The following is a 24,958-nucleotide window of genomic DNA, read 5'->3' as shown; positions in this document are numbered from 1 at the left end:
TATAAGGTAACGGAGAAGCCTCTAGTTTACATATAAATAGCTAAATCTATGGACAAATGAAAACCAACAACAAAAAGGCAAATGTAATTTTTATTTAAATGTATTGTTTGTTAGATTAGGTGTGAGTGTTTTCATAATGTCTCAAATATTTTCATTTCCAGCTTTCTATGAATATAAAAAAAAAACAATCATAGGATTAAAACCAGTTTTTTTATCCAATGCCTTCGGCACCTCGGGGCTAAAAAACTAGTTTTAATCTTAAAATTGTACATTCTATATCCGCGGAAAGCCGTTTGTAATACGATGCGAGAAATAACTATTTCAGTATTTATATGAGTAATTTGTAATACTACATTATATCAGGGATCTAAAGGGATAAGACAATGGCCGATAAATTGGCGTACTTCCCCAATTATGATACACAAAATTAACCCTTCTGTAAATTACAATAAGTGATTGAAACGTTTGGGCACTCAACTTAGTGAACCAACCAATCAAGCTTCAATAAAAGTACCCAACGTTGTTAAACCAAACTTATAAGAAAACTTTAGGGACTAGTATAATAAAAAGTTCAATGTCCCCTCCCTCCATAGCACAATTATGTTCTAAAATATATTGCTAATCTATTTTTATTTTATTTTATTTTGATGAAACACCATGAAAAGGGGAGAACAGCAAAAAGTTGACAAAAAGCTGTGTCCATTTTGATTTAACAATTAATCTTTAATTAAAATTCTTGTAAGAAGTTGAGAAAGGGTGATTTCAATGTTTTAATGTGTGTGTTTTCATAGCGAAGCTTTTCGACAATTAGTGTGTCTAATAAAACGTACTTTATCACCGCATAATTTACAAAAGATAACTATTTTTAAAACTTTTTACTGACTTTGAAATGATATTTTATTAAAAATGCTCCTATTTTTTCATTGTTATGTTAGGTACTAGAAGCTAGAGCTCTTTAGAATAGAGGGGAGAGAAGGGACAGATAAATAGCCTAAAACCATTAATTACGACATAAATTAGGATGTAAAAAAATAAACCTTCCTCAAATGGGGAACCATAACGGTTCAGTAGTCATCTTTATCTGAACAGACAAACAAAATAAACTTCCTATTTTTTGCTATAGAACTGGCATTTGCGACACTTCCATCTTGTGTCTATGTATTGGAAGGAGAAGGAAAAGGCAGAAAAACTATCCAAAGTCTTAAATCCGAAAAAGAAATAATTTAAAAACCCTCCTGGGACCTATGTAAAGCTTACCTAAAATAGAGAACACAATTGGTTGAGATCTTAAGCTTCAGACAATTATAATAGGATATAACGAGTGCTAACATTTGTAATAAACTTTATTTCACACTTTTAACATAATCTTTGCTACCAGTTACATTCGTGTTTTATTATTCTGTATTTCTGGTTCTGGTTGATGTACTGCTTCAGTCTGTTTCTAAATAGTAAACAAGGATAAATACATAAAATTAAAAGCAGCGAAGCCGCTAAAATATTTCTTTGATTAGGTTTAATGGGGTTGCTAAAGTATTTCATTTATGCACTAATGTTTTACAGGCATTAACTTTTGTCTGTACGTTTGAAGTGTATCCTCGCGACTGTGGCGTATCGTGTAAAGCATTTGATCGTTCTTGGCAGGAGATGGGTTCGAATCTCGGCCAAAACCGCGGCATGAGTTCCACCTACTGCTGCTATGTTACATGCGCAACATTTTAGCAAGAATAGGGGTAATACATTAGAAAAAAATTGGCTCAACTCATTGCCATGCACAGTAAGGACTTGACTGTGAAGGTCTGGTCCTACGTTGTGATAAATTGTCCCCAAAGGTATTAATCAGGTATACGTTCTGACTGTGCATCAGTAAATATCATTTAACATCTTTGGTATGATACGGTGTGGTCTAGAATAGAACCTCTTCCCCAAAGTAAAGGATGTGCTGCAATTTCAAATTTCAAATAATGTTAGTATTTAAACTGAGTAAATTACTAAGAGATGTCAAAACTTCCTGCCATTACAGGGATATTTTGTAACATACTTACTGATTTCTCTTTGTATTTTGTTGGACACAATTGGCATAGCCGTTGTACTCGAAGAAGTAGCAATCTATAATATTAAAAATTAATAGCAACGCTAAACATTATTCCAGGGGAAAAGGGCATTCAAAGCCCCCTAAAAGTTTTTACCTTCATTTTAACTGAGTGAAAGGTACAGTTGCAAGTATGACTTTTCAAATGGCAAAAGTTGGAAATAAGGCGACCACGCAAGACATACAAAATCCAGGTAAATTCAGATATAATTTAAAAAGTGCCTAAAATATCACATTCTTTTTGGCTTTTTTTGGTCAAAACACAAAAAAAGCAAATTACGTTAGAAAGACCGTCCACAGGCAAATCGAGCATTAAATGTAAAAAATCTACGTTTTAATGAAAATTAACCCAACTTTCAGGAAATGGTAATTTTAGTTTAAGTCTCACAAATACCTAGATTGGAGAAGGGGAGGGTTGTTATATGTGGTTCACTCGCAAAATAAGGACTATTGATAATTTAATACTATATTAGGTGGAATACTTACTGCTGGGGCAGTCTTTAGGGTCTCTCCTGGCTACATCATCATCATAATATTCTGTTACAGCTTCTAAAAATAAATTCATAAATATTTTTTGTAGGTATGCGACAAGATATTGAATAAAAACAGTAAACTCTAATATAGTAATACAGATACAGTGTGGGTAAACTTATGACATGTTCAGAAAATATAATCTGATGAGATATGTATTGTGTATGAGTTCTGTGTGTGTATGTAGTAGTCTTGACAGGTGGTTTTGTGACTGCTTGTGAGTGTATGTTCACAATAAAGCTAGTTCAAAACCCTGGTTGTTATCCTCACATAAAACTTACAGGATCTCTGTCTGTCTGTACCAAAGGATCTCACAAACCGCTGAACCGATATGGCTCTCCTTTACAGGGTAGCTTCTCTTAGGTCCTGGGAAGTTTTATAAATATTTTTGGGTAGAGTACCGCCTCCCTCCCAAGAAAAATCGGCCATAGAAAAAAATTGCATCCCCAAAAACAATTTGTTTTTAATTTTTCTTTTAAAAACATAAATAAGAAAGTTGTAGTCGACTCCAACCACCCCCCCCCCCCCAAAAAAAAAATAACAAAATGTAACCTATTTCAGCACAATTAGTACAGGGTTCTTCATAATCATCATAGTGACCAGTACAGTTCAGTACACTAATCTACATATTAAAAAAAACATTATTCGCTTAGCACTAATCATAAGTAACAAGATACTGGTCGATGAATTTATGTAAACCTTTTCTAGATTAAACCTAGTTGTGGAAAAGTCCCCAAAGTTTTTGAAAAAGTGTTTATAAACTTCTGGATCAATATGAGAGCTACAGCTTTAGACGATAAAAAGCTTCACTATTCCTTGCTATTTAAGATGAAGAAAAATTTACCTGGCTTAAAACCATAAAAGCTATCAACAAAAAACTCTTCATTATTTATTATAATAATCTTAAAGAAAATCACAAAATGTAAAATAACTTAATATGAATAGCACTAAGAATAAACTGATAAATGTAAATAATAATCAACACATGTTTATCAAATCTAGATTTCATAGTAAGATATATAAGTTGGAAAGAATTTTAATGTTAGATGAGATTTGAAATCTGCATCAAACATAAGGAAAAAGGATAAGAGCATGAATACTCACCCCCTTTTCATGGTAAAATACTACTTCCTTATACCTAAATTTTTAAAGAAAATTTAGCAGACGAAAAGCTAAAACCTCAACTGGCTTTTTGTATGTCAATCATAATTTATTAGGTTTTAAAAATTGAAGGAAAATATTTAAAATACAATTTCATTTAGAATCTTAAATTACAAACAGCCAGTTGATGTTTTGGTGCGGTAGAAAAGTATGTTTTACCTAGTTTAAAAATACGAGGATCTACCTTTTATGATTGAAAATTTATTTTTTTTCAAATTAGCCTAAATGTAATATTTAAATCTAATTAACATGATAAAACTTTAAAATCTTTACTAATAAAAAATTAATAGTTTAGCTTTCAGCCACCAGGTTTGCTAGTTGTCTATTTCAAAGACATACATAAAAACTAAGGCTAAATATTAAATAAAATATTTCAAAACTGAATGATCCAAATAAGTGAATAATCTGTAATGCTATATATGTTCTTTCTAAGACAATACTCATTTTTACAATATTTTTAACATTTTCAAGTGATGTTATTTACCCCTCAAGGTTTGGCCCTTTGGTGACAAAAATCCAAAACAAGAAAAATACAGACAAAATAAAAATAGATGAATGCTTTGATATTCTAGTTCTATATCCAAAGCTAGATGGCACTGAAAAATTGATTATTATGATTTACAGTCAAATGTTTATATTAATTTGTAAAAACGTCTATTTATTAGGAAATAAAAGTTAAATAGACTGCAATATAAATCTTATAAACTAATAATGTGTGTAATGATTAAAGTCAGTAGCAAAGTTATGAGAAATTAATAATGATAATTTTATATCCTTTCAATAGGTTTCATCAGAATGGATAATAATTCAAAATATTTCTATAAAAATCAGATGTATGCTTCAAACAGTAACTATAATTGTCTTGAAATTACATTTAATTTTAAAATATTCCCATTTTGAAAAGTGGTGGAATAACAATAAAAATTCAGCGCGGCAATTGCTCAATATAGGCCTCAAGGCCCACTCCCTATTTTAGTCCTTCAAATACCTTGATTCCTCTCTTTTATTATTTTCTCTATGGCTTCAAATTTTAAGGATTTTTTATAAAATTTGTTTTTGTATAATTCTTTATCTAAAAGCGGAAATACAATTTAAGTTAATTAATTTTGACTTCTGTGATTGGTGGATTAAAAATTATCTGCGCTCTGATTGGAGAAGCTTAAGTGTCGCACATCATTCAACCAATCATTCATAGGTAGTTTCCAATCCACCTATCCTATTGGTCAAAATTTATGAACTTAAAATGTATTTCCGCTTTTAGATAAAGAATTATACAAAAAAAAACGAATTTTATAAAAAAAAAATCCTTAAAATTTGAAGCAGATTTCAAATCTCCCTCTAACATTAAAATTCCTTCCAACTTATATTTCCTATTTCATAGTTTCTAAATAACTGATTAAAACAATGACAATTATATCCATAAGTAACACAGCAACCAAATTAGAAATAGTCATTTATTATAAACTGCTTTCCGCGGATATAGAAATTTACGATAATATAATTAAAACCAGTTTTTTTAGCCGCGAGATGACAATGGAATGGACTAAAAAATTTGTTTTAATCTTATGATTTAGAGTTTTATATTCGTATAAAACTGGATATAATACGATGCTATACATAATTTTACAGTATGTCTGAGAACCGGTTCTTATCCACCGGATATTATTCGGTTTTGAAAATGATTATGTCTATGTGTTAGTTTGTATGCATGAGTTCTAGTCTGTACGGGAAGGTTTCCTCACTAAGTAGCGGATGTACAGGCAGACCCTTATTTATATATGTACTAGCGGCTTCGCCCGTAGCCTCTAGGGGTTTTGCCCCATGATGTTTCATATCAACTTAATTTTTCGTATTTTAGATTTAAAAGTAAAAAAATTATTTGGGGGGGGGGGGGGGGTGAAGGTTAGTCGACCCCAACATATTAATTTTAGTTTTAAAAAGAATTTTTTTTTTTTTGGGGGGGGGGGTATTTTTCGTTTTTTTGTGGGGGTTCGGGGTGTCCTACTTTCCAAAAAAATAGTTTAAACCTATGAGAACCCAATTGGTTCAGCGGTTAGCGCGATCCTCATGTACAAACAAAAAGACAGAAGACAGATATACATCGTTCTACTTTGTATTATAGATTTACCTAACGTACACATTCTATTTCTCATCAAAATTTTAATGAAAATTATCAAAATAGTTATGATGATTAAAACAAATACGTTGATTAAAACTATAATTAGTTAATGTCGTTTTAACATTGCAGTTACTCTATGGTTTACTTTTACCAGTTAAGACTCTAGGGGGCTTGGTGTCGCTTCGGGTTCTAGACCTCTCCACGCACCTTGAAATATACTCCACTTATGATTGCGGTGTAAAGCGTTCTTTGATTGCACGACCTTTGTCTGAGAAGTCTTAACTGTGCATGGTAATGAGCTGCGCCTGTTTTGGGCCAAGGCATTCCCCCTACTCTAACTATTAATGTGGCGCACCTGACATAGTAGCAGTAGAAATTATTTTAAATGTCTTTGGTTATGACGCGGTGTTAAGCCGGTGTTAGGATAAGAATAATCCAGTAGGGATTTACATAGGCTAGACTTTAGAAATATGTGTTTAGTTTTTAGTTTTTTAGTAAAAAAAAACAAATGAGGGTCTGTGTTCCAGAAATACATGGAAATCCATTTTCTGCATTTTTTTATAGCTTTTGGCTGCACTACTCGCAAATAGCATTGTACCATTTCAAACTGTATTCAATGAAAATAACTATAAAAATTTATGATAATGTTCCAATTAACAAATGCACACACACAAACATATTTGCATAATCATTAATTTGAATAAATTTTTCCATAGAATGACGAGACCTTAACTATATAGAGTGCTAATATTAGCCAACTGCGAAATACAATGAGGCCCAATAAAAAAAACAGTGGCATGCGAACCATTTTGTCTAGAGGAAGGGGACATATGCCAAAATTTTCTCCCTTCCTTAACTTTAAATTCCCCAGGGGCGTTTTAGTCGTTATGGGGGAGGGACAAATGCCCCTTAGGTTAGTGAATAGGACGAATGTTTTTTTTTTGTAAGGCGTAACTACTTTATATGAGTCTGTGTCTGCCTTCCTGTCCTTCTGTCTTTCCATTTGTAATATCAGAGCCTTAAAGGGTTGCCCTTTTTTATCAGTGTAGAATCACACGATTCACTTTCATCTCTCTGACATCGTATGAAGTATCTTAGATTTAGCGATTTTTTCTTTTTTATCACAACTTTTCTTACTAAGCATTAAACATGCATATTGATTTAATGTTTAACAGCTTCAACATTATGGGTGGGACGCAATCGTTCTTGTTTTCTTTTGAGCAGTATAATATGCAATGTCTTTTTGTGATTACATGGAGTTTTAATTCATGTTCTTTGCCATTCTAGAAATTATACATATATTAATTTAATTTTAGGTACTAATCATAATAGTTAATTTTTATTAGAAAGTTAGTATTGAATTTTAAATAAAAATTTTACGTTTTCTCAAGTTGGAACTCCTTTGAACAAATCGTTTATAGGAAGTATTCAGCAATTTTTCATTTGATAAGAATTTAAAGTAAAACATAAATTGTACTCCGGGACTTCCAAGGGAGGAAGAAAAGAGTGTTTATCCCCCTCAAACGAAATTGTTGGTGCCTTAATCTCCCATAAAAAAATTGAAAAAAAATTACTTTACTTCCTTCATAACAAATTTATTTCCCACTTTGATTTTTTTGAGATTTTTTACCACCTAAAAAAAGCTTGGACGTCCTTGATTGTACTGTTGTTTTTATTTAGTTAATCTTAATTGTACACTTACCATCTACTGGCTCCGAAGGGGGAGGGAGGGTACATAACGTCATGACTGAAATTTTAAAATAGAATAGCCTGAAACCTTCCCTGGACCTCTGTAAAACCTCACGAAATTGGATACCTTCAGCGCTTAAAAAGGTCTTAATAATTGTCAACAACAAACCTCTTTATATAACACTAGCGTATACGCCCCTAGAGTCCTCTAGGGAAACGTAGAATTGTTTCTTTTCAATCTATTTTAAATTCAGCTATTTACCAAAAATATTTTGTAGTTATGTTCGGCGTTTTTTTTTTAAATTTATTTTTGCCCATTTATCTGGGAAGGGTGGTGCCCCCCAAAATAATTATAAACCTTCCTGGGACCTATGAGAAGCTACCCTGTTAAGAAGAACCCGATCGATTCAGCGGTTAGCGAGTTCCTTCGGTACAAACAGACACACAGACAAACAAACAAACAAACATCTTGTTTCTTTATTATAAGGACTAGCGGCTACGCCCCTAGAGGCTTCTAGGGGGACTTGAGGAGAGAGTTAAATTTAATAATTAAATTTCTTATTTTAGATTTTAAAAGAAAAAGTAAAAAAAAAATTTGGAGGGGCGAAAAAATTATTTTTTTTTGGGGGGGGGGGGCCGGGGGGCACCTCATTTTAAATTTTAGTTAAAAAAATTTAAATTTTTTTTTTTTTTTTGGGGGGGGGATTTTTCATTTTTTTGGGCGGTTGGGGGTGTCCCACCCCCCAAGAAAATAGTTATAAACCTTCCCGGGACCTATGAGAAGTAGGGCGGGTTCATATCGGAATTAGACAACGAGGGGATATGCAACAGGTAGAATTAACCTTTAAAACATTTCTGACCGAAAAAGAATTTTAAAAAAATGAGTTTAAGAACGCGACCACTAAAAAATATATTTGATTACTTATTAATATGCAAAGACGACATTCAAATTTTTTTTTGAATCAGAACTATGGATTAATGGTGCTTCCTGGAAAGGCCTTGAGGAGCTGAATCAGGAACTTTTGTCCGTTTTAAAATATCTCGTTCCTAGCCTTAGAAATCACTAAAAAAACACATTTTTCAAAGGTTTATTGAGAATTGTCCAATTTGTAGAGGTTTTTTAGAATTTCTCAGGCTAGGAACGAGATTTTTTGAAACGGTCAAAAGTTCCTGATTCTACTCCTCAATGCCTTTCCTGGGAGCACCATGAAGCCATGGTTCTGATTCAATAAATTTTTGACTCCCATTTACAAATAGCTATACAATTGAATGTCTGGTCGTCAGCGGTTTTAAGACTTAGGATAAATTTTAAATCATCCAGAGGTGTATCATACTCATACAAATCATTTGCAGATCCCCGCTTTGGCCTCAGAAATTTTTTTTCCAAAATCGACCCACCCTAATGAGAAGCTACCCTGTTAAGGAGAACCCGATCGGTTCAGCGGTTAGCGAGATATTTCGGTACAAACACACAGACACACAAACACACAAACACGCAAACACACAGACATCCTGTTACTTTAGTATAAGGACTAGCGGCTACGCCCCTAGAGGCCTCTAGTGGCACTTTAAATGTTTTTATTTGTTAAAGTTAATTTTTTATGTACGATACCACCTTATTTGACGTTGAAGTCTCCCCTAAATTTTTAAAAAATTCGATTTTTTTGTCATTTCTCTTGGGAGGGTGGTGATACCCTCCCCCAAAATAGTTATAAACCTTCCCGGGACTTATGAGAAGCTACCCTGTTAAGGAGAACCCGATCGGTTCAGCGGTTAGCGAGATCCTTCGGTACAGACACACAGATACACACACAGACATCATGTTACTTTAGTATAGGGATATAAGGATGATATGTCACTTGCTTCGAAACGTAAACGGTCTCATTCACCCCGAAGTACGCTGAATCTGTAATACATTTATTAGATTTAAAGATTTGCATTAGATTAAACTCTTCATACTAAATTTTTCCTTATTTTTTTTATTAACATCAATTTGTTTTGTATTACATATGTGGGAGGTTTAATTAGTTTTTGCGCTATGGGTAGGGCTCTCTTTTTACTACATTCAGTCAAAGTCTATTTGTTTCAAGTTGGCTTATTTATATACAAAGTTTTTTTACTTAATTTGTTTAACTGAATCAAAACTAAAGTATGTTTTGAAGCACATCATAAAAGCTTTTTGAAAATTCACCTAGAATATATACTTTTCATTTAAAAAAAGAAAAAAAGAATCATTGCAAGGTCAATTTGTCCCCCCTTCATTGAAAACTATAAAAATGGATAAAAAAATACAATCCAGATTTTGGGGTTTTCAAAAACAGCTTTAATAAAATTTTGTCACTACCTATTGCTTTATACTATAAAAGTTTTCTGTTTGAGGAATTTAATCGTACTCTTTTCTAAAACAATAAAAGATGTGATTTTACTAGTTGTAATAAAAACTATAAGTATTATAAGGGCTTTTAGAGGCGAAAATCTATTAAAATTCAATGAGGCTTCTTTTTAAGTTGCCATTTAGAAAGCAAATTCAGAAATATGGATAAAACTCATTCAGAGGTACATCATTATTGGAGATAAATGTGGGCTAGATTTTGTTTTTATAACATTATTTGATACATTCGGACTTTTATGTATTAACAATGAACTAAGCATACAATCATATATAGAGAAAGAAAAAGAGTAATCAGTAATTTTATCCGCCTTTCTTTTCCATGATTTAAACTAACATTATAGTTAACACCTTAAACTTAATATAAGATAGAACATATATTACTTTGAAGCCGGCTGTGAAAAAAAGTGGCTTCGAAAATGAGAGAATATATGCTATTAAGTAAAATTTCTTAGCATTTATATAGTAAAACTCCATATATAAATTTAAAGCCGGCTGCAAGATTTTTGGAACTTTTGGTGATTTTTTCACATATATATTTCAATAAATTCCTTTGATTAATTACCATTCTCAGATTTCGAGGAAAAAAAATTTTTTTTTAAATAAGGGAAAATCAATAAAAATAAATTTTTCAAATTATTAAGTTAAAAAATCACTAAACTTGTCATGATCGCTTCTAGTTTGGTAGTTTACCTAAAATGACTTTTTGAACCATAAAACCTAACTTTCTTGTTTATTGACCAATTTCAACCAATATTTTTTATTTCACCTGGAAATTCATTGGAGATTCCAAATCTGATATCGTATTTTACCTAAAATGACTATTTGAACCATTAAATCCAACTTTCTTGTTTATTGACCAATTTCAACCATTTTTTTCCCTTTCACCAGGAAATTCATTGGAGATTACAAATCTAATATCGTAGTTTACCCAAAATGACTATTTGAACCATTAAATCCAACTTTCTTGTTTATTAGCCAATTTCAACAATTTTTTTTCCTTTCACATAGAAATTCATTGGAGATTACAAATCTGATATCGTAGTTTACCCAAAATGACTATTTGAACCATTAAATCCAACTTTCTTGTTTATTAGCCAATTTCAACAAAAAAATTTTCCTTTTACATGGAAATTCATTAGAGATTACAAATCTGATATCGTAGTTTACCTAAAATGACTCCCTGAACCACTAAACCCTACTTCTTTGTTTATGGACTGATTCCAACCATTTTTTTTCTTTTACCTGGAAATACATTGGAGATTACAAATCTGATATCGTAGTTTACCTAGATTGACTCTCTGAACCACTAAACTCAACTTCCTTGTTTATGGACTGATTTCAACAAATAAAAATTTCTTTCACCAAGAAAATCATTGACGATTCTAATTCTGATATCATAGTTTACCTAAAATGATTTTCGAAACCACTTAACACAATTTCCTTTTTTTATGGACTAATTTCAAGGATAGGTTAGGTTAGGTAAAGATAAGATTTACCACGCAGTGTTAGGAAAGAGGTTTGGTTAGTGCCCTGTAGAGTTAACCCCTCCATGTAGGGGCTATAAATAAGAAAAATTACCATTTTGGACAAAGAATGTTGTCATCTTTGTTTAAAAATAACTGACCCTTCCCTTCTTTCTTTTGTTAAATTAGGACAGTCATGCCAATAAAAGCGAAGCTCAAAAAATCAGGTTGCCTAACAAACAACATTTTTGTATTTTTAGCAGGAAAGCTACTGTATAAATCCAAAACTCAATCTCCAACGTGATTTTTTCTCGGCTCCTATTCCAAAAAACAAGGACAATGGCAGACCAAACGAACATTAACACTTGTAGAGGCCAGAACTGAATATTCAGATCATAAATGTATAAAAGTCAATGCATAATTGCAAGTATTTTTTTTAAAAACTACTTAAATACAGGAAAATGTTTAAGTAATTAAGTAATAATTAAACTAAAACCCGCCTTAAAAAAAAGAAGAATGTAAATATGTTTAATAAAGAATTTGTTCAATGCTTTGATTAATTGCTTAACAGTTACTTGGGATGTAGGTTGTAAAAAGATGTCACTTAATTCCCAAGAGGGTAACTTTTAAAAGATTTTTTTCTCAAAAGATATCCATGGATATAGAGAAGAGTAAATGGACAATGAATAATTGCATAATATTTAGTAACTTGAATATATTTACATTGTTCATAATATAACCTAATTGGCATCTCATTTAACTCTTAACCGACGGGTCCCTTGTCCCACCTTGATCGGTCATTGGGGGGGGGGGGGGGTTGAATGCCCCCCCCCCCCATATTATCTCAGTTCATTTCAGACCCACAGTACGTCAAAGTCAAATTTTGCTTCCTTCACCCTTTTATTTAACAACCTTTGTTTTAAATATTATAATTACTTTGTTTACATACCTATAAATCTCCCCTTTTCTCTTTTTATTGCTTATCATTCTTATCATTTTTTTCCTGAAAAATAAACCCTTTCCACTAAAAATCCTCAGAAAAAATCTGTTAAAAAATACAAATTACAATTTTCTTGGGGCAAATACAAATATGTAGTAGCAAAGCTTACTGTTGACTTTTTTCATTGATATAAACAGAATAAAAATCTAATGTTAATGGGCAGGCAGTTTTTAAAAACGAAGCTTTTCTATAATTAGGGTCGGTCCGTCCGTCCGTCTTTTTTCGTTAAGTTAGGCATGTTAGAATTGTCCTATCGATTTCAAACTTTGTATGGTGATTTCTTTAGTAGTTAGGTACGATCTAGAAAGCGTAGCAACTCTATAATCATTACCAAAAATGTCCGTATGTTCATTTTAAACATGTTGATTTTTTAAAAGTGAAGCTTTTCTACATTTTTGGTCAGTCCGTCCGTCCGTAACGGATAGCTTTTTTCATTAATTTAGGCATGTTAGAATTGTCCTATCGATTTCAAACTTTGCATGGTTATTTTTGTAGTAGTTAGGTACGATCTAGAAAGCGTAGCAACCCTATAATCATTATAAAAATATCCGTACGTTCATGTTGATTTTTTACTTTTTTTAACAACAAATTTTTATGTGATCTAATTATCCGATTGATCTGATTTTTTGTATACTAATTCCTGGCACAACAAAGTACAATATTATAAGCGAAGCAACGCTATAATTAAGTCCTAAAAATGTAAGTATGTCCATAAACAGAAGTTTTGCAACAAATTTACGTATTATTTTGTCAAAACTTATCGTTTTAAAACATACAGGTTTTTCACTGTTTTTGAAAACATTTTTGTATGATATAATTATTGAAATATACATGTTAGAATTATCTTATCGATTTCAAACTTTGCATGGCGATTCCTGTAGTAGTTAGGTACGATTTAGAAAGCAACTCTATGCTCGTTACCAGAATGTCCGTACGTCCATTTTAAACATGTAGATTTTTTAACATTTTTAACAACAATTTTTTATGTGATAAAATCATCCGATTAATCTAATTTTTGAATTACTGGTGCCTATTACAATAAGGTACAATATTTAGAGCGAAGCATCTTTATAATCAAGTATCAAAAATGTCAGTATGTCCTTAAACAGAAGTTTTGTAACAAATTTACGTATAATTTTGTCAAAACTTATATATTAATATTTTGTATATTCAGTTCTGACACTCTACAAGAGGTAATGTTCGTCTATCATACCGTTTCAGAGCTTCGCTTTTATGAATGTTGTCATCCTTGTTCATTAAATATTAATGTGTTGGGATTCATATATCCCAATCCAATAGATTCAAATCAATTCGTAAAAATTAGTAAAACCAACTTTGATGTCAAATAACATATCTTAAAAGCTTTGATAATATATTTCTTATTTTTAACATTATGTGTAAATGATTTATGTTTGCTGTTCCCTCTTATGTTTCTAAAGAGATAATATTTCAATAAGATTGTTCTTGTTATTTATTTGTTTATGTTATTTGTTAAATTTAAATATCTTGTCAACAATTTTTCCTTTAAACAAGGATGACAACATCCTTAAAAGTAAAGCTTATAAATGACAAACGAGCCTAATGAAATCAACGTATTTCACACAATCAACTTTGTTTAGAACCAAAAAGCTGTATAAAATAAACCAAAATTTATGTGTTTTTCTAGTTAGAATGATCTTTAAATTCACTGCATCAATTTTTCTTCAGCTTTCATGGAAGGTTTAATTTGATTTATACTGGATCATATTGGTTAAACTGTATTACCCCTAACAACACAAATAAATACTTTTTTTCATTCCAAATTTCAAATTAAAATATTTTATCTTTAAAAGGAAAATAAAATTATGAGTGCTCAATATGGCATTTAAATTTTCTTTTAAAAATATTGATAATCCTAACAAAATTGTCCTTGTTATTTTAAATTACCGACAAAACAAATGCTAAAGTAGCTGATTACCAAATTTTGAAGAATAAAAAAATAAAAATAAAAAAAACAACAATGACGGTCAGACTGACTTTTTGCAGGTTTTTGGATATTTTTATATTTTTCACATTTTTCCCCATACCTATGGTGTTTATGGTCCAATTTTCAAAATTTTTCAGTTAAAGATATTGAAATTAAATTTCTGGCGTTTTAAGAAAAGAAACAATGGCGGCAAAACCGCCTTTCAGCAGGTCTTTGGCTATTTTTATATGTTTGACATATTTCCCCAATTTTGGTCCAATTTTAAAACTTTTTTGCATTGACAGTTTCAAAATATTTTTCCCCATTGTTATGTGCATCTAGTATGTAATTTATTTTAACCGTCTTCATCATACAAAATAAAAAAAAGTTTCGTGTTTATTTTCTCCAAGAAATCTATTCTTGATTTCAATAAATACACTTTAAATCTACTTCTACGTATTCACATCCAAAAAAATTTTGTGCTTCGCTACTTATGGATGTTGTCATCCTTGTTTAAATAGCATTTAAACCTTATAACTTACTTACTTGTTTGTCTTGTCACTCTAATAAGGTATTTAGAAAAATGTATTTACTCGGCTACTATATAAAGTAGACATCTGAAATTGGACACAGGCCAATGAGCATCTTCAACCAAATTTGTTTGCTTTTCTATAAAGATTTGGATGAAGGAAAGAAAATAAGTAGCGGGTTTCGTCGTATTTTCACAGTAACTTTTGATAGTTTTTTTAGGTTAGGTAAATGTTAATGATTGTCCATCAGGGTTACAACCCTCCGCCATGGCTAGAAATAGCAGAAACGCTACTGTGAAATTACGATGTAACCCATTTTCTTTCTATGTTTTAAAGATTTTTGTATTCATGTTCATGTTGTCATCCTTGTTTTTAGTAGCGAAGCTACTCTATAATTCACAATGTCCGTCCGTCTGTCCGTCCGTAATTAATGAATTGGGGGAAACGTGATTTTCTCGGCTCATATAAAAGATAGAGAGCTGAAATTTGTTTACAACATTCCCATCATTAAGGAGCTCAATTAACTATAAAACAAATATGACGGTCGGACTGCTTTTAAGCATGTTTTAGGCTATTTTTATATTTTCCAAATTTAACCCATATCTTTGGTGTTTGTGGTCGATTTTCAAAATTTTTTCAGTTAAAGATATCAAAATTAAATTTCCCATCATTTGAAGAAAACAACAATGACGGTCAGACTGCCTTTTTACAGGTTTTTGGCTATTTTTATACTTTTCACATTTTTCCCCATATCTTTGGTGTTTATGGTCCAATTTTCAAAAACTTTTCAGTTAAAGATTTTAAAGTTAAATTTCTTGCGTTTTAAAAAAGAAACAATGGCGGCCAAACTGCCTTTTAGCAGGTTTTTGGCTATTTTTATATGTTTGACATATTTCCCCATATCTTTGGTATTTTTTGTCCACTTTTTAAAACTTTTTTGCATGAACAGTTTCAAAATATTTTTTCCCATTGTTTTGTGCATCTAGTATGTAATTTACTTTAACCGTCTTCATCATACAAAATAAAACAAGATTTCGTGTTTATTTTCTTCAATAAATCTATTCTTGATTTTAATAAATTCACTTTAGATCTACTTCTATGTATTCCCATCCACAATTTTTTGTGCTTCGTTACTTATGGATGTTGTCATCCTTGTTGTATTATTACTAAGCAAATAATTTATTATAATTATAAGATAAAGCCTTCTTTTAAATTTCAAATACATTAATATTGAAACAAATGATAAATTATTAAAATAGTTAATTTTAAGATTTTACAGTTAGGGAGTTGAATCCATTTTCATATAAGCAGAAATATAATCTATGATTACGGTTTTGACTCTCTAAGTAACGTAATCTACCATTCCACTTTCCCCTCTCTTGGTGATGATATCATCAAGTTCAACGCCGATACGATTTTTGAAATGTACCATTCCACTTTCAATAGAGGCGAAACTGGAGGGTACATTTATCAGTGTATTCATAAACATTGATTTCCTTATTTAAATCGACATAATAGTAATGGTATATTCTAGTTTTTTTTTATTTTACATAACATTTTTGAATTATAAATAGTATTTAATACACTACGATTAACATAATTTAGAAATAGTATGTATGATTTCAATCATGTCGATGTTAAAAGTGTAAACCACCATTCCAGTTTCGCCTCTCTTAAAAGTGGAATGGTACATTTCAAAAATCGTATTGGCATTGGTGATATCATCACCAAGAGAGAGGAAAGTGGAATGGCAGATTACGTTTTTTAGTGGGTCAAAACCGTAATCATAGATTACTGCTTTATGTTAAAGATTAAATGTGTATTTATTTGAGTTTTATAAGAAAAGTAAACAAGGATGCCAACATCCATAAGTAGCAAAGCACAAAAAAAAACCTGGATTTACAATTGAAAAAGGTAAAGCGCGTAAATATTCAGATACTAGTGATGCTATATTATTAAATGTGCCCCACAGTGATATAATTGTTTAATAGCAGCTGTGTAAATCTAATTATCAAGATAGCGTTACAGACGAACAGACAAAGTGATTGAGTAAAAGAAGTTATTATAAAGAAAAAGCATGTAAGAGACCGAAAAGTTGGCAATTTAGACTGCGTCAATTCTAAGGTTTCTTGACTGTCAATGCATGTATTCTTAATGAATGTAGACTGTTGGTTGTATTGATAATCTCTTACTATAGAGTAGCTACGCTAATGAAAGTAGAACAATTACTAAAATGCGGGAAAGCAAAAAATATATTGCTACTTTGTTATCTTATTTGTTTCACCTTTCTTGTAAACTTATATTTGTATATTTTTCGTTCATTCAATTAATAATTGTTCTTTTCATATGGTTAATACTAATAGTAAGGTTTTAATTTCAATCCATATGATTATAGTAACAAGTAACAATATCTAAAAGTAGCGCAGCAATTACAAGAAAATAAGAAAAAAAGCAGTAAATTGTTAGTCATCAAGTAAGGCATATTTAGAAAACGTTTACTTGTTATATTAAAGATATTAAACATTTCGTGACAACGCCTCTTAAAGAGAACTGGTTTTAATCCAGCGGATATTAATCAGTTTCGAGGTCATACTTGAATATCTATTCCTAACTATAATCAAACTTTAATAAAATTTGAAAATTAATGTTAATTTTTACCCTTAAACATCAAGATTGAACACATTCAAAAGTAGCAAAGCATTTAAAACAAATAAGTAAATTTTTAAACAATCATATCTTCTTAATTTTAATTCTATAAAATAAATAACAAGACCAATTGATTAATATACTAACCAACAAATAAGACTTGAAAAGAAGCTGTGCTTCTTAAAACCGTTAATGGTTTTATTTTTTCATATTTTTAGGTATTTTTTGTAATTGAGGGTTTCCGTCTAAACGTTAAAAGTTTAAATCTTTTAAAAAATTAGTATTTTATTACAATACAGATGGTTGAGGTGCAATTAAAAATGTCCTGTGATCGATTACCTCTAAAAACCCATTTTATGTGTTTTCTTTTGTGCATTATTGGATTTTGGGTGTATTAGATTATTCATAGGCCTTGCAGGCAGAATGTGTTCAGCTGTTTGGCAGCTAGAGGACTTTAAAGTTCATAGATTTTTGGAAAGACAATTGATACTAGGATCGAACATTTCATCGTGAACTGCACTAGATCCATACATACACTATTACGCATTAGCATTTTAATTAGCCAGCTATGAGAAGAAAGACAACTTTAAAATGTATCATATTTACAGAATAAAAGATTAATAGTTTGTTGTTAAACTTTGAATCTACAATTTATAGGGAAGCTTTAGATTAGTCCAGGTCATATTTTAAGCAATTCGTATTCAAGGGGAATGAAACAACTAAAGAACTAAAAAAAACATACCCCCCACTTCCTAAAGATTTATCCACAGCCTTTTAAAACTTGATTTTTGAAAAATCTAAGATTGTGCCCTAACTTTTCAACCAATTGAGCTAGAAATCAAGTTTTCTTCACCATTTCTCAACAGATTGAGCTAGAATCGATGTTAAGGTGTCTAAATGAGCGTATTAATAAGCCTGACATATTCTCTTTAGCAAAGTTCGATACGATTGTCGCGGTAAGGCTCATTTTGCACTTTGAAAGCGAAATTAGACTTTGACCTACTTATAGTCGGAAATTCGTTGACAAACAGGGGACTTGCAGAAATTTTTTTAGCCCTCTAGCTCTAATGGAGCTGAGATAATAAGGGGGGGGGGGCGCACTTACAGTTCTAACTTACAGTTTCTACTAATTTGGGGATTACTGAGGATGTATATCAACTTATCTCACGTTGTCTTATCTTATCCCTTTAGCTCCCTGAATTTAAATACAACCCCCCTTATTCATTTGCTATTTTGAAATAATTGAAATTGATTAACCAACCATCTAATCTTTAGGGATAAGACAATGGATGCAAAAAATATTGACGTTCATTCATTACAATCTTAAAAACCCCTTCTGTAGATGAAAAAATAAGGTTGAAAAGTTTGGATTCAAAATTTAACATGGATGATAACATCCATAAGTAGCGAAGCACAAAATCTATTATGAAATAAACAGACGGACAATGTGAGTTATAGAGAAAATTAACCGTTATCATAACAAAGAAAAACAAGAGATATATTCAAATAAATATGCAATAACTTAAAATCATGAAACCTTAAAATTAAAAAATTGCAAAAATAGCCAATAACCTGCTAAACAGCGGTCCGACTGCCATGGATATTTTTCGAAAAACGAGGGGAAGTTCAATTTTAATATTCTTAACTACAAAAATTTAGAATATCGTACCATAAACACCAAAGATATGAAAAAATATAAAAATAGTGAAAAACCTGCTAAAAGCCTGGTCTAAAAAAATGTACATGCCGATGAAGAAGACCTAATGAAAGTCCCTAAATTAGATAGAACCTGGTTATAAAACTTTGGGGACCATTTCATGATTCTAATATACTTTCCCTGTGAATCTTATTATAGATTATTAGCGTAGATAAGTTCGATAATGCTAACATTATTTTATTGCCAAATTTATAGAGAGATAGGGGACAATTGACTGTAAGTTACCCAAAGTTTTATAGCCAAGTTTTCTTATTTGGTGGGTATTTATTAGTTTTCCATTTGGTGATTTCAACAAGTAGTGTCCAAACTGCTAACCAATAATTTTGATGTAAAAAGATTGGGTAATTTTTTATCTTTGGATATGTATTATGTACATCAATTATCGTCCATTGTCTTTTTCCTTAAGTCAGTGTTTTTATTCATAACAAATTAATAGAAATTATTAAAATGATGCAGCATGTATTATTATTATGCCTGTTACTTATCAAATCGTCTATTTTTAAAAACTAAATAAAATATTATTGAAAATGCAATTTTGTTTAATTTCAGAGGCTTGTAATAAGTCAATATCTACAATAACCTATGCTAGGGGCGCAGCTGTAAGATTTTAAAAGTGAAGCAAATTTCAATAGTCTACATGTGAAAAACAGTTGGACTATTTAGATTAATTAGCTGTGCTTCAAAAAGAAAACAAATCATAAAACTTGACACCTTTTGGACATGAACATAAAATCTAAAAATTAATCAATGCTGTGTGCGTGTTTTTAAAGAGTAGTTAAAGTAATTACAGGGTAGCTTCCTTTCTAAACTAGAAGATAATTCCTGATAAAAAGAAGTGCAAACAATGTGTGATAATTTGGTATTTTATTCATTTATATTTAATTTCTGTAGTAAAACTGTGATATTAATTCATTGCTTTTTCTTTCATTATTTGTTTCTCGCCACATACACACACACACACACAGACCTCCTTTGCGTTCAGAATTTAATCCTTGAGAAAAAAAAAGAGTGATAAACAAGTATGACAACATTCATAAAAGCAAAGAGAGTTAATAGTTAGATTAAAAGCTATAATTATTTTATTTCTTTCTTAAACGTCTAAACAGAGAGAAAGAGAGAGTGAGAGAATGAGATAGAGAATGAGATAGAGAAAGAGATAGAGAAAGAGAGTGAAAGAAAGAGATAAAAGGAGATGAAAAGAAAGAGAGAAGAAGATAATTATTAAGTGAAAGAAAGAAATTTTTTTTAATGTAGGGCCTTACAATAAAGTAACAAGATGTTTGTCTGTTTGTCTATCTGTTAGTCTGTCTGTCTGTTTGCCTGTTTGTCGGTCTGTACATAAGGATATTGCTAACCACTGAGCCGTTATGGTTCTCCTTTACAGGAAAGTTTTACATAAGTCCAAAGAATGAAAATATATTAAGAAACAAGGATGATAAAAGCCATAAATACAGAGCTGAATAAAATGACGGGAATATGAACAAAAATAGTAAAGTGACATAGGGAGGGATGGAGGAGACATTCGGCAAAAAATTGCACTTGTACTGAAAGTTTTTTAACCAAGTAATCTTATTCGTTGGCACAAAAGCTTTAGGTACTGTTATAAATTCTGTTTGGTTGGTTTCAATTACTATTACTGTCCAAACTTTTAAATCAATAATTTTTATATGCCGTCACAGGGAAATCTTATTCATAATGATTTGGAATGTATATTTATTGAAAAATTCTTATCCTTTTGATAGTCGCTCATTCGCTGGTTTAAAAACTATTGTGAATTTCTTCATATATAATTACGTTGCACATCAATTTACTCCATTGTCTTATCCTTTAGAATCCTTGTTTTAGCATTATTCAAAATTGTCTTTGGGTCTATAATTAAGTATTTAAATAGGTAAAAACTAGCAGATATCATATAGTTGCTATTATGCCTATGTGCTACAGGCATGGATATAGAATACGTGTATATTGTGACATATGAATTTTGTCGTCAATTTAGGTTGCTAATATAGTCCTCAGATATAAGTCAAAATCTTAAATAATAATTAAACAAGGATGACAACATCTATAAAAGCAAAGCTCTCAAATCAGAAGGAAGGACAAACGAACAGTGACTCTTGTTAAGTGTCAGAACTTAATAAGCAGATCATTAATTTCTAAGTCAAACGAAATTGTCCATAACTTGCAAAAGTGAAAGGACATTCTTTAATTTTTAGGATTTAATTATAGAGTTGCCTCGCTCATAATACTTTGAATGGCTTTCCTAAGAATCATTATTTCAAAACTCAGATGAATAGGATAATCATATCATACAAAAAAATGTTGTCAAATGTTAAAAAATCGGGATGTTTTAAATTGACGTATGGACTTTCTGGTAACGATTATATAGAGTTGCTACGCTTTATAAATTTTACCTATCTGTCATAAGAATCATCACATCATGCAAAGTTTGAAATCGATAGGATAATTCTAACATGTACATGGTGATTCAGAAAAAACTGCGTTTTCCGTTTTTCTGACACAACCAGAAGGAATACAGAAAAAATGATTAAATGTCCTTGTTATCGTAAAAAGGTACATCAAATTTGTAAAAGGTGTTTTACATTATCTCTAAAAATGCGGCCTCTATGATAGGAACATAGTTTCAAAAAATGCTTTATGTGAAAAATTTTATGCCAGAAAAATTAAGGTAACTCTTCTATTTTGTATAAGAAAAATCTAAAAATTTCAATATTAATTTAGAAAAAGGTCTAAGAAAAAAGATTTACAGTACATTGTTTCTATTTGGAAAAGCAACTCGTATAAAGAAAAGATTCTCTTTAGAGTAAAATGCTTATATATCAATCAAAATCTAAATTTTTAGATTTTAAACCGAACAACTTTATAATAGCAAAAAAACTAATAAAAAGCACCCTTAATGATAGGAATGTTGACAAAAAGTTTCAATCGTGTATCTTGAATAGGACCTGAGAAAATCACTTTTCCCCCACTTCGTGTCTGATGGACAGACAAACATTTGGAATTAAAGTACCATCGATCCAGATTTTTTTTTGTTTTCATGTAAACATAATTGTCGATATTATGTAAGCCAAGCCACGAACACTTTTATTAAAGCTATTAAGTAAATATAAACTTTTAAAATTGCATATCTATAGATTGTCAACAAGAATGGCTGGGTATATAGATCCAGGTTCTTTATACTTTGTCTGTCAGTTCGTCAGTCAGTCATTCCTTAACTTTATAGGTGAAATGTGATTTTCTTGGCTGCTATTAAAGATAGACCACTAAAATTTAAAATGAAGATTTCTATGGCATATGAACATCTAATATCTATACATTGTTTTGTCTGTCTGTCTGTCGTTCATGTTTCAAAACGTTAGTTTTTGAAGTTTCATGATTTACTTGGTTTTTTGCATATTGTATCTCTTAATTTTTTCATTTTTATAAGAACTGAATATCTGCTCTTTGACTCCTTGTCTGTTTGTCAACTCAATGATAATGTTCTGCGTATTAAGCCAGTTTTTATCTTAATTCAATTTAAAGAATTTGAATTTGTTATAGTGTTTTAACTATTAACAGTCGGGCCCTTTGCCGCACCTTTATCAGTCGGGGGAGAAGGGGAGGGTATTATCTCAGTTTCTATTAGAGTTAGAGGGCTAAAAATTGTTGTGCAAGTCCCTTGTTTGATAATAAATTTCCGTGGGTCATTATTAAATTTCGCCTCCATCACCCTTTTATTTAACAACCTTTGATTTGAGGTCTTTTTTTACTTCAAAAATTGAAACGGCTGTAATTTTCTTATTTTTGAAGCTAAAAAAAACAGTTTTTTCAGAAAAATGTTTTTCTTTATGTATATTTCATATTAGAAATCTCAAAGCATAAATTTCCACGACGGTAGCTGTACTTGGCAAAATTGTCCTTAATTTTATTCCAAAATTGCATAAATACAGGATACTTTATTTAGGTCTTAAATTCGATTTTAGGACTTAATTATAGAGTTGCCTCGCTTATGATATCATACTTAGTGGTCATAAACATCATTATTCAAAAAATCAAATTAACAGGATAATCTACAGAAGAAGTAATTTTGTTTATCATCATTGGGGATGTACATCAATTTATTCGCCATTGGTTATTCGCCCCTTAGATCCCCAAAAGCTTAATCTTTTCATTTGATCTTTTTTGTATGTTTTCTCTTTCTTAGAAAATGGATTTTTTCTCTATCCCTTTCTCTTTTTCTATCTAACATACTATCTTTATCTCTCTCACTTTTTATCTCTCTTTCTATCTCTCTCTCACTTTTTCTCTCTCTTTCTATCTCTCTCTCTGTCCTTTTTTTTTCTCCCTTTCCTTTTCTTTCTCTCTGCCTATCTCTCTCTTTCTCTCTCTATTTCTCTCTTTATCTCTCACTCTCTCTCTCCCTCTCTTTCTTTCTCTCTTACGCTCTCTCTTTCTTTCTCCTTTTGTCGTTCTCTCTCTCTAACGTTCTCTTTATCTCTCTTTCTCTCTGTTATGGTATCGCAAATTATAAAACTAAAAATAAATAAAGCATGAATAGCAACTCCATGAAAAACTCTTTAAACTAATTATTTAAATTCTTCCTCTTTCTATCTCTCTACTCTCTCCCTTTCTTTCTCTCTATCTCACTATCTTTATATATCAATTTATACGTAAGAACCTGCAATCTATCAAAAAAAAGTCTATTTTCTCTCTCACTTTATTATTACCTCCGTCATGAAAGAGGTCAGCTAGATTAAAATAGACCCCAGAATCGGAATCTACGACCCCAAATTGTATGGAATTATGGTCTTCAATATTTCATATAGGCCCTATGGGGGTTATAATATCCAAAACCAAATGTAAGGAGCAAACTCTCAATCAATGTTTTCTTTGTATATAGTTATACAAGTTACTTTTCTCAATCAAGGATGACCACATCCATAAAAGCGAAGCTCTGAAAACAGGAGGACAAACGAACACTAACAGAACTGAATAATCAGAATATAAGTGTAAAAAAGTGAACACAAAATTGTAAGTAAATTTGTTAAAATACTGCAAAATACTGAATAATGTTTAAGGACATACTTACATTTTTAGGACTTGATTAAAGAGATGATTCGCTTATAATATTGTACTTTGTTGTCCTAGGAATCAGTATTCAAAATAATCAGATCAATCGGATAATTATATCATATAATTATAAAGCTATCCGGACGGACAGATCAACCCTAATCATAGAAAAGATCTATAAGCTAATTGTATCAATAGATGTAAAAAAAATGCATCAATGTTTGAGTTACAAAATAACAGCACAATTATCCAGAAATAATATGCTAATCAATTTTACCTAGATATCATTAACACCAATTTCTTGGCAGGTTTTTTTTGTCTGAAGCTTACGATTTCAACAACTTATTAAGAATTCCTTTTAGGAAAGCTTAATATGGTTTTGGGGTGATTTAGGCTATTTTATTTTTAAATCAGAAGCATTTCTATAATTAGGGTTAATCCGTACGTTCGGAATATATAGCTTTTTTTGTTATTTAGGCATATTAGAATTGTCCTATCATTTTATGGTGATTCCTGTAGTGATCAGGTACGATTTAGAAAGTGTAGCAACTCCTTAATTGTTACCAGAATGTCCGTACTGATTACTAGGACAATAAAGTACGAGATGAT

General features: G+C 30.9%; 1 protein-coding gene across 1 annotated transcript; it reads right to left on the bottom strand.

Moving 5' to 3' along the window:
* Positions 1-1,325: 1,325 nt before the first annotated feature.
* On the bottom strand, positions 1,326-3,608 carry LOC145325942 (uncharacterized). Its single transcript, XM_080168965.1, has 5 exons — positions 3,465-3,608; positions 3,173-3,242; positions 2,576-2,638; positions 2,043-2,106; positions 1,326-1,441 (listed from the first exon to the last, which is right to left on the bottom strand). The coding sequence occupies exons 1-5, from the start codon at positions 3,504-3,506 to the stop codon at positions 1,372-1,374; spliced, it is 309 nt and encodes a 102-aa protein (XP_080025091.1). The 5' UTR covers positions 3,507-3,608; the 3' UTR covers positions 1,326-1,371.
* Between the last annotated feature and the right edge of the window lie 21,350 nt (positions 3,609-24,958).

Source organism: Acartia tonsa, chromosome 8 (assembly GCF_053477335.1).
Source record: "Acartia tonsa isolate MP-2025a chromosome 8, ASM5347733v1, whole genome shotgun sequence".
In the NCBI taxonomy this organism is placed as follows: domain Eukaryota; kingdom Metazoa; phylum Arthropoda; class Copepoda; order Calanoida; family Acartiidae; genus Acartia; species Acartia tonsa.
The sequence above is the reverse complement of the archived record's forward strand: the minus strand, read 5'-3'. Positions and strand labels throughout refer to the sequence as shown.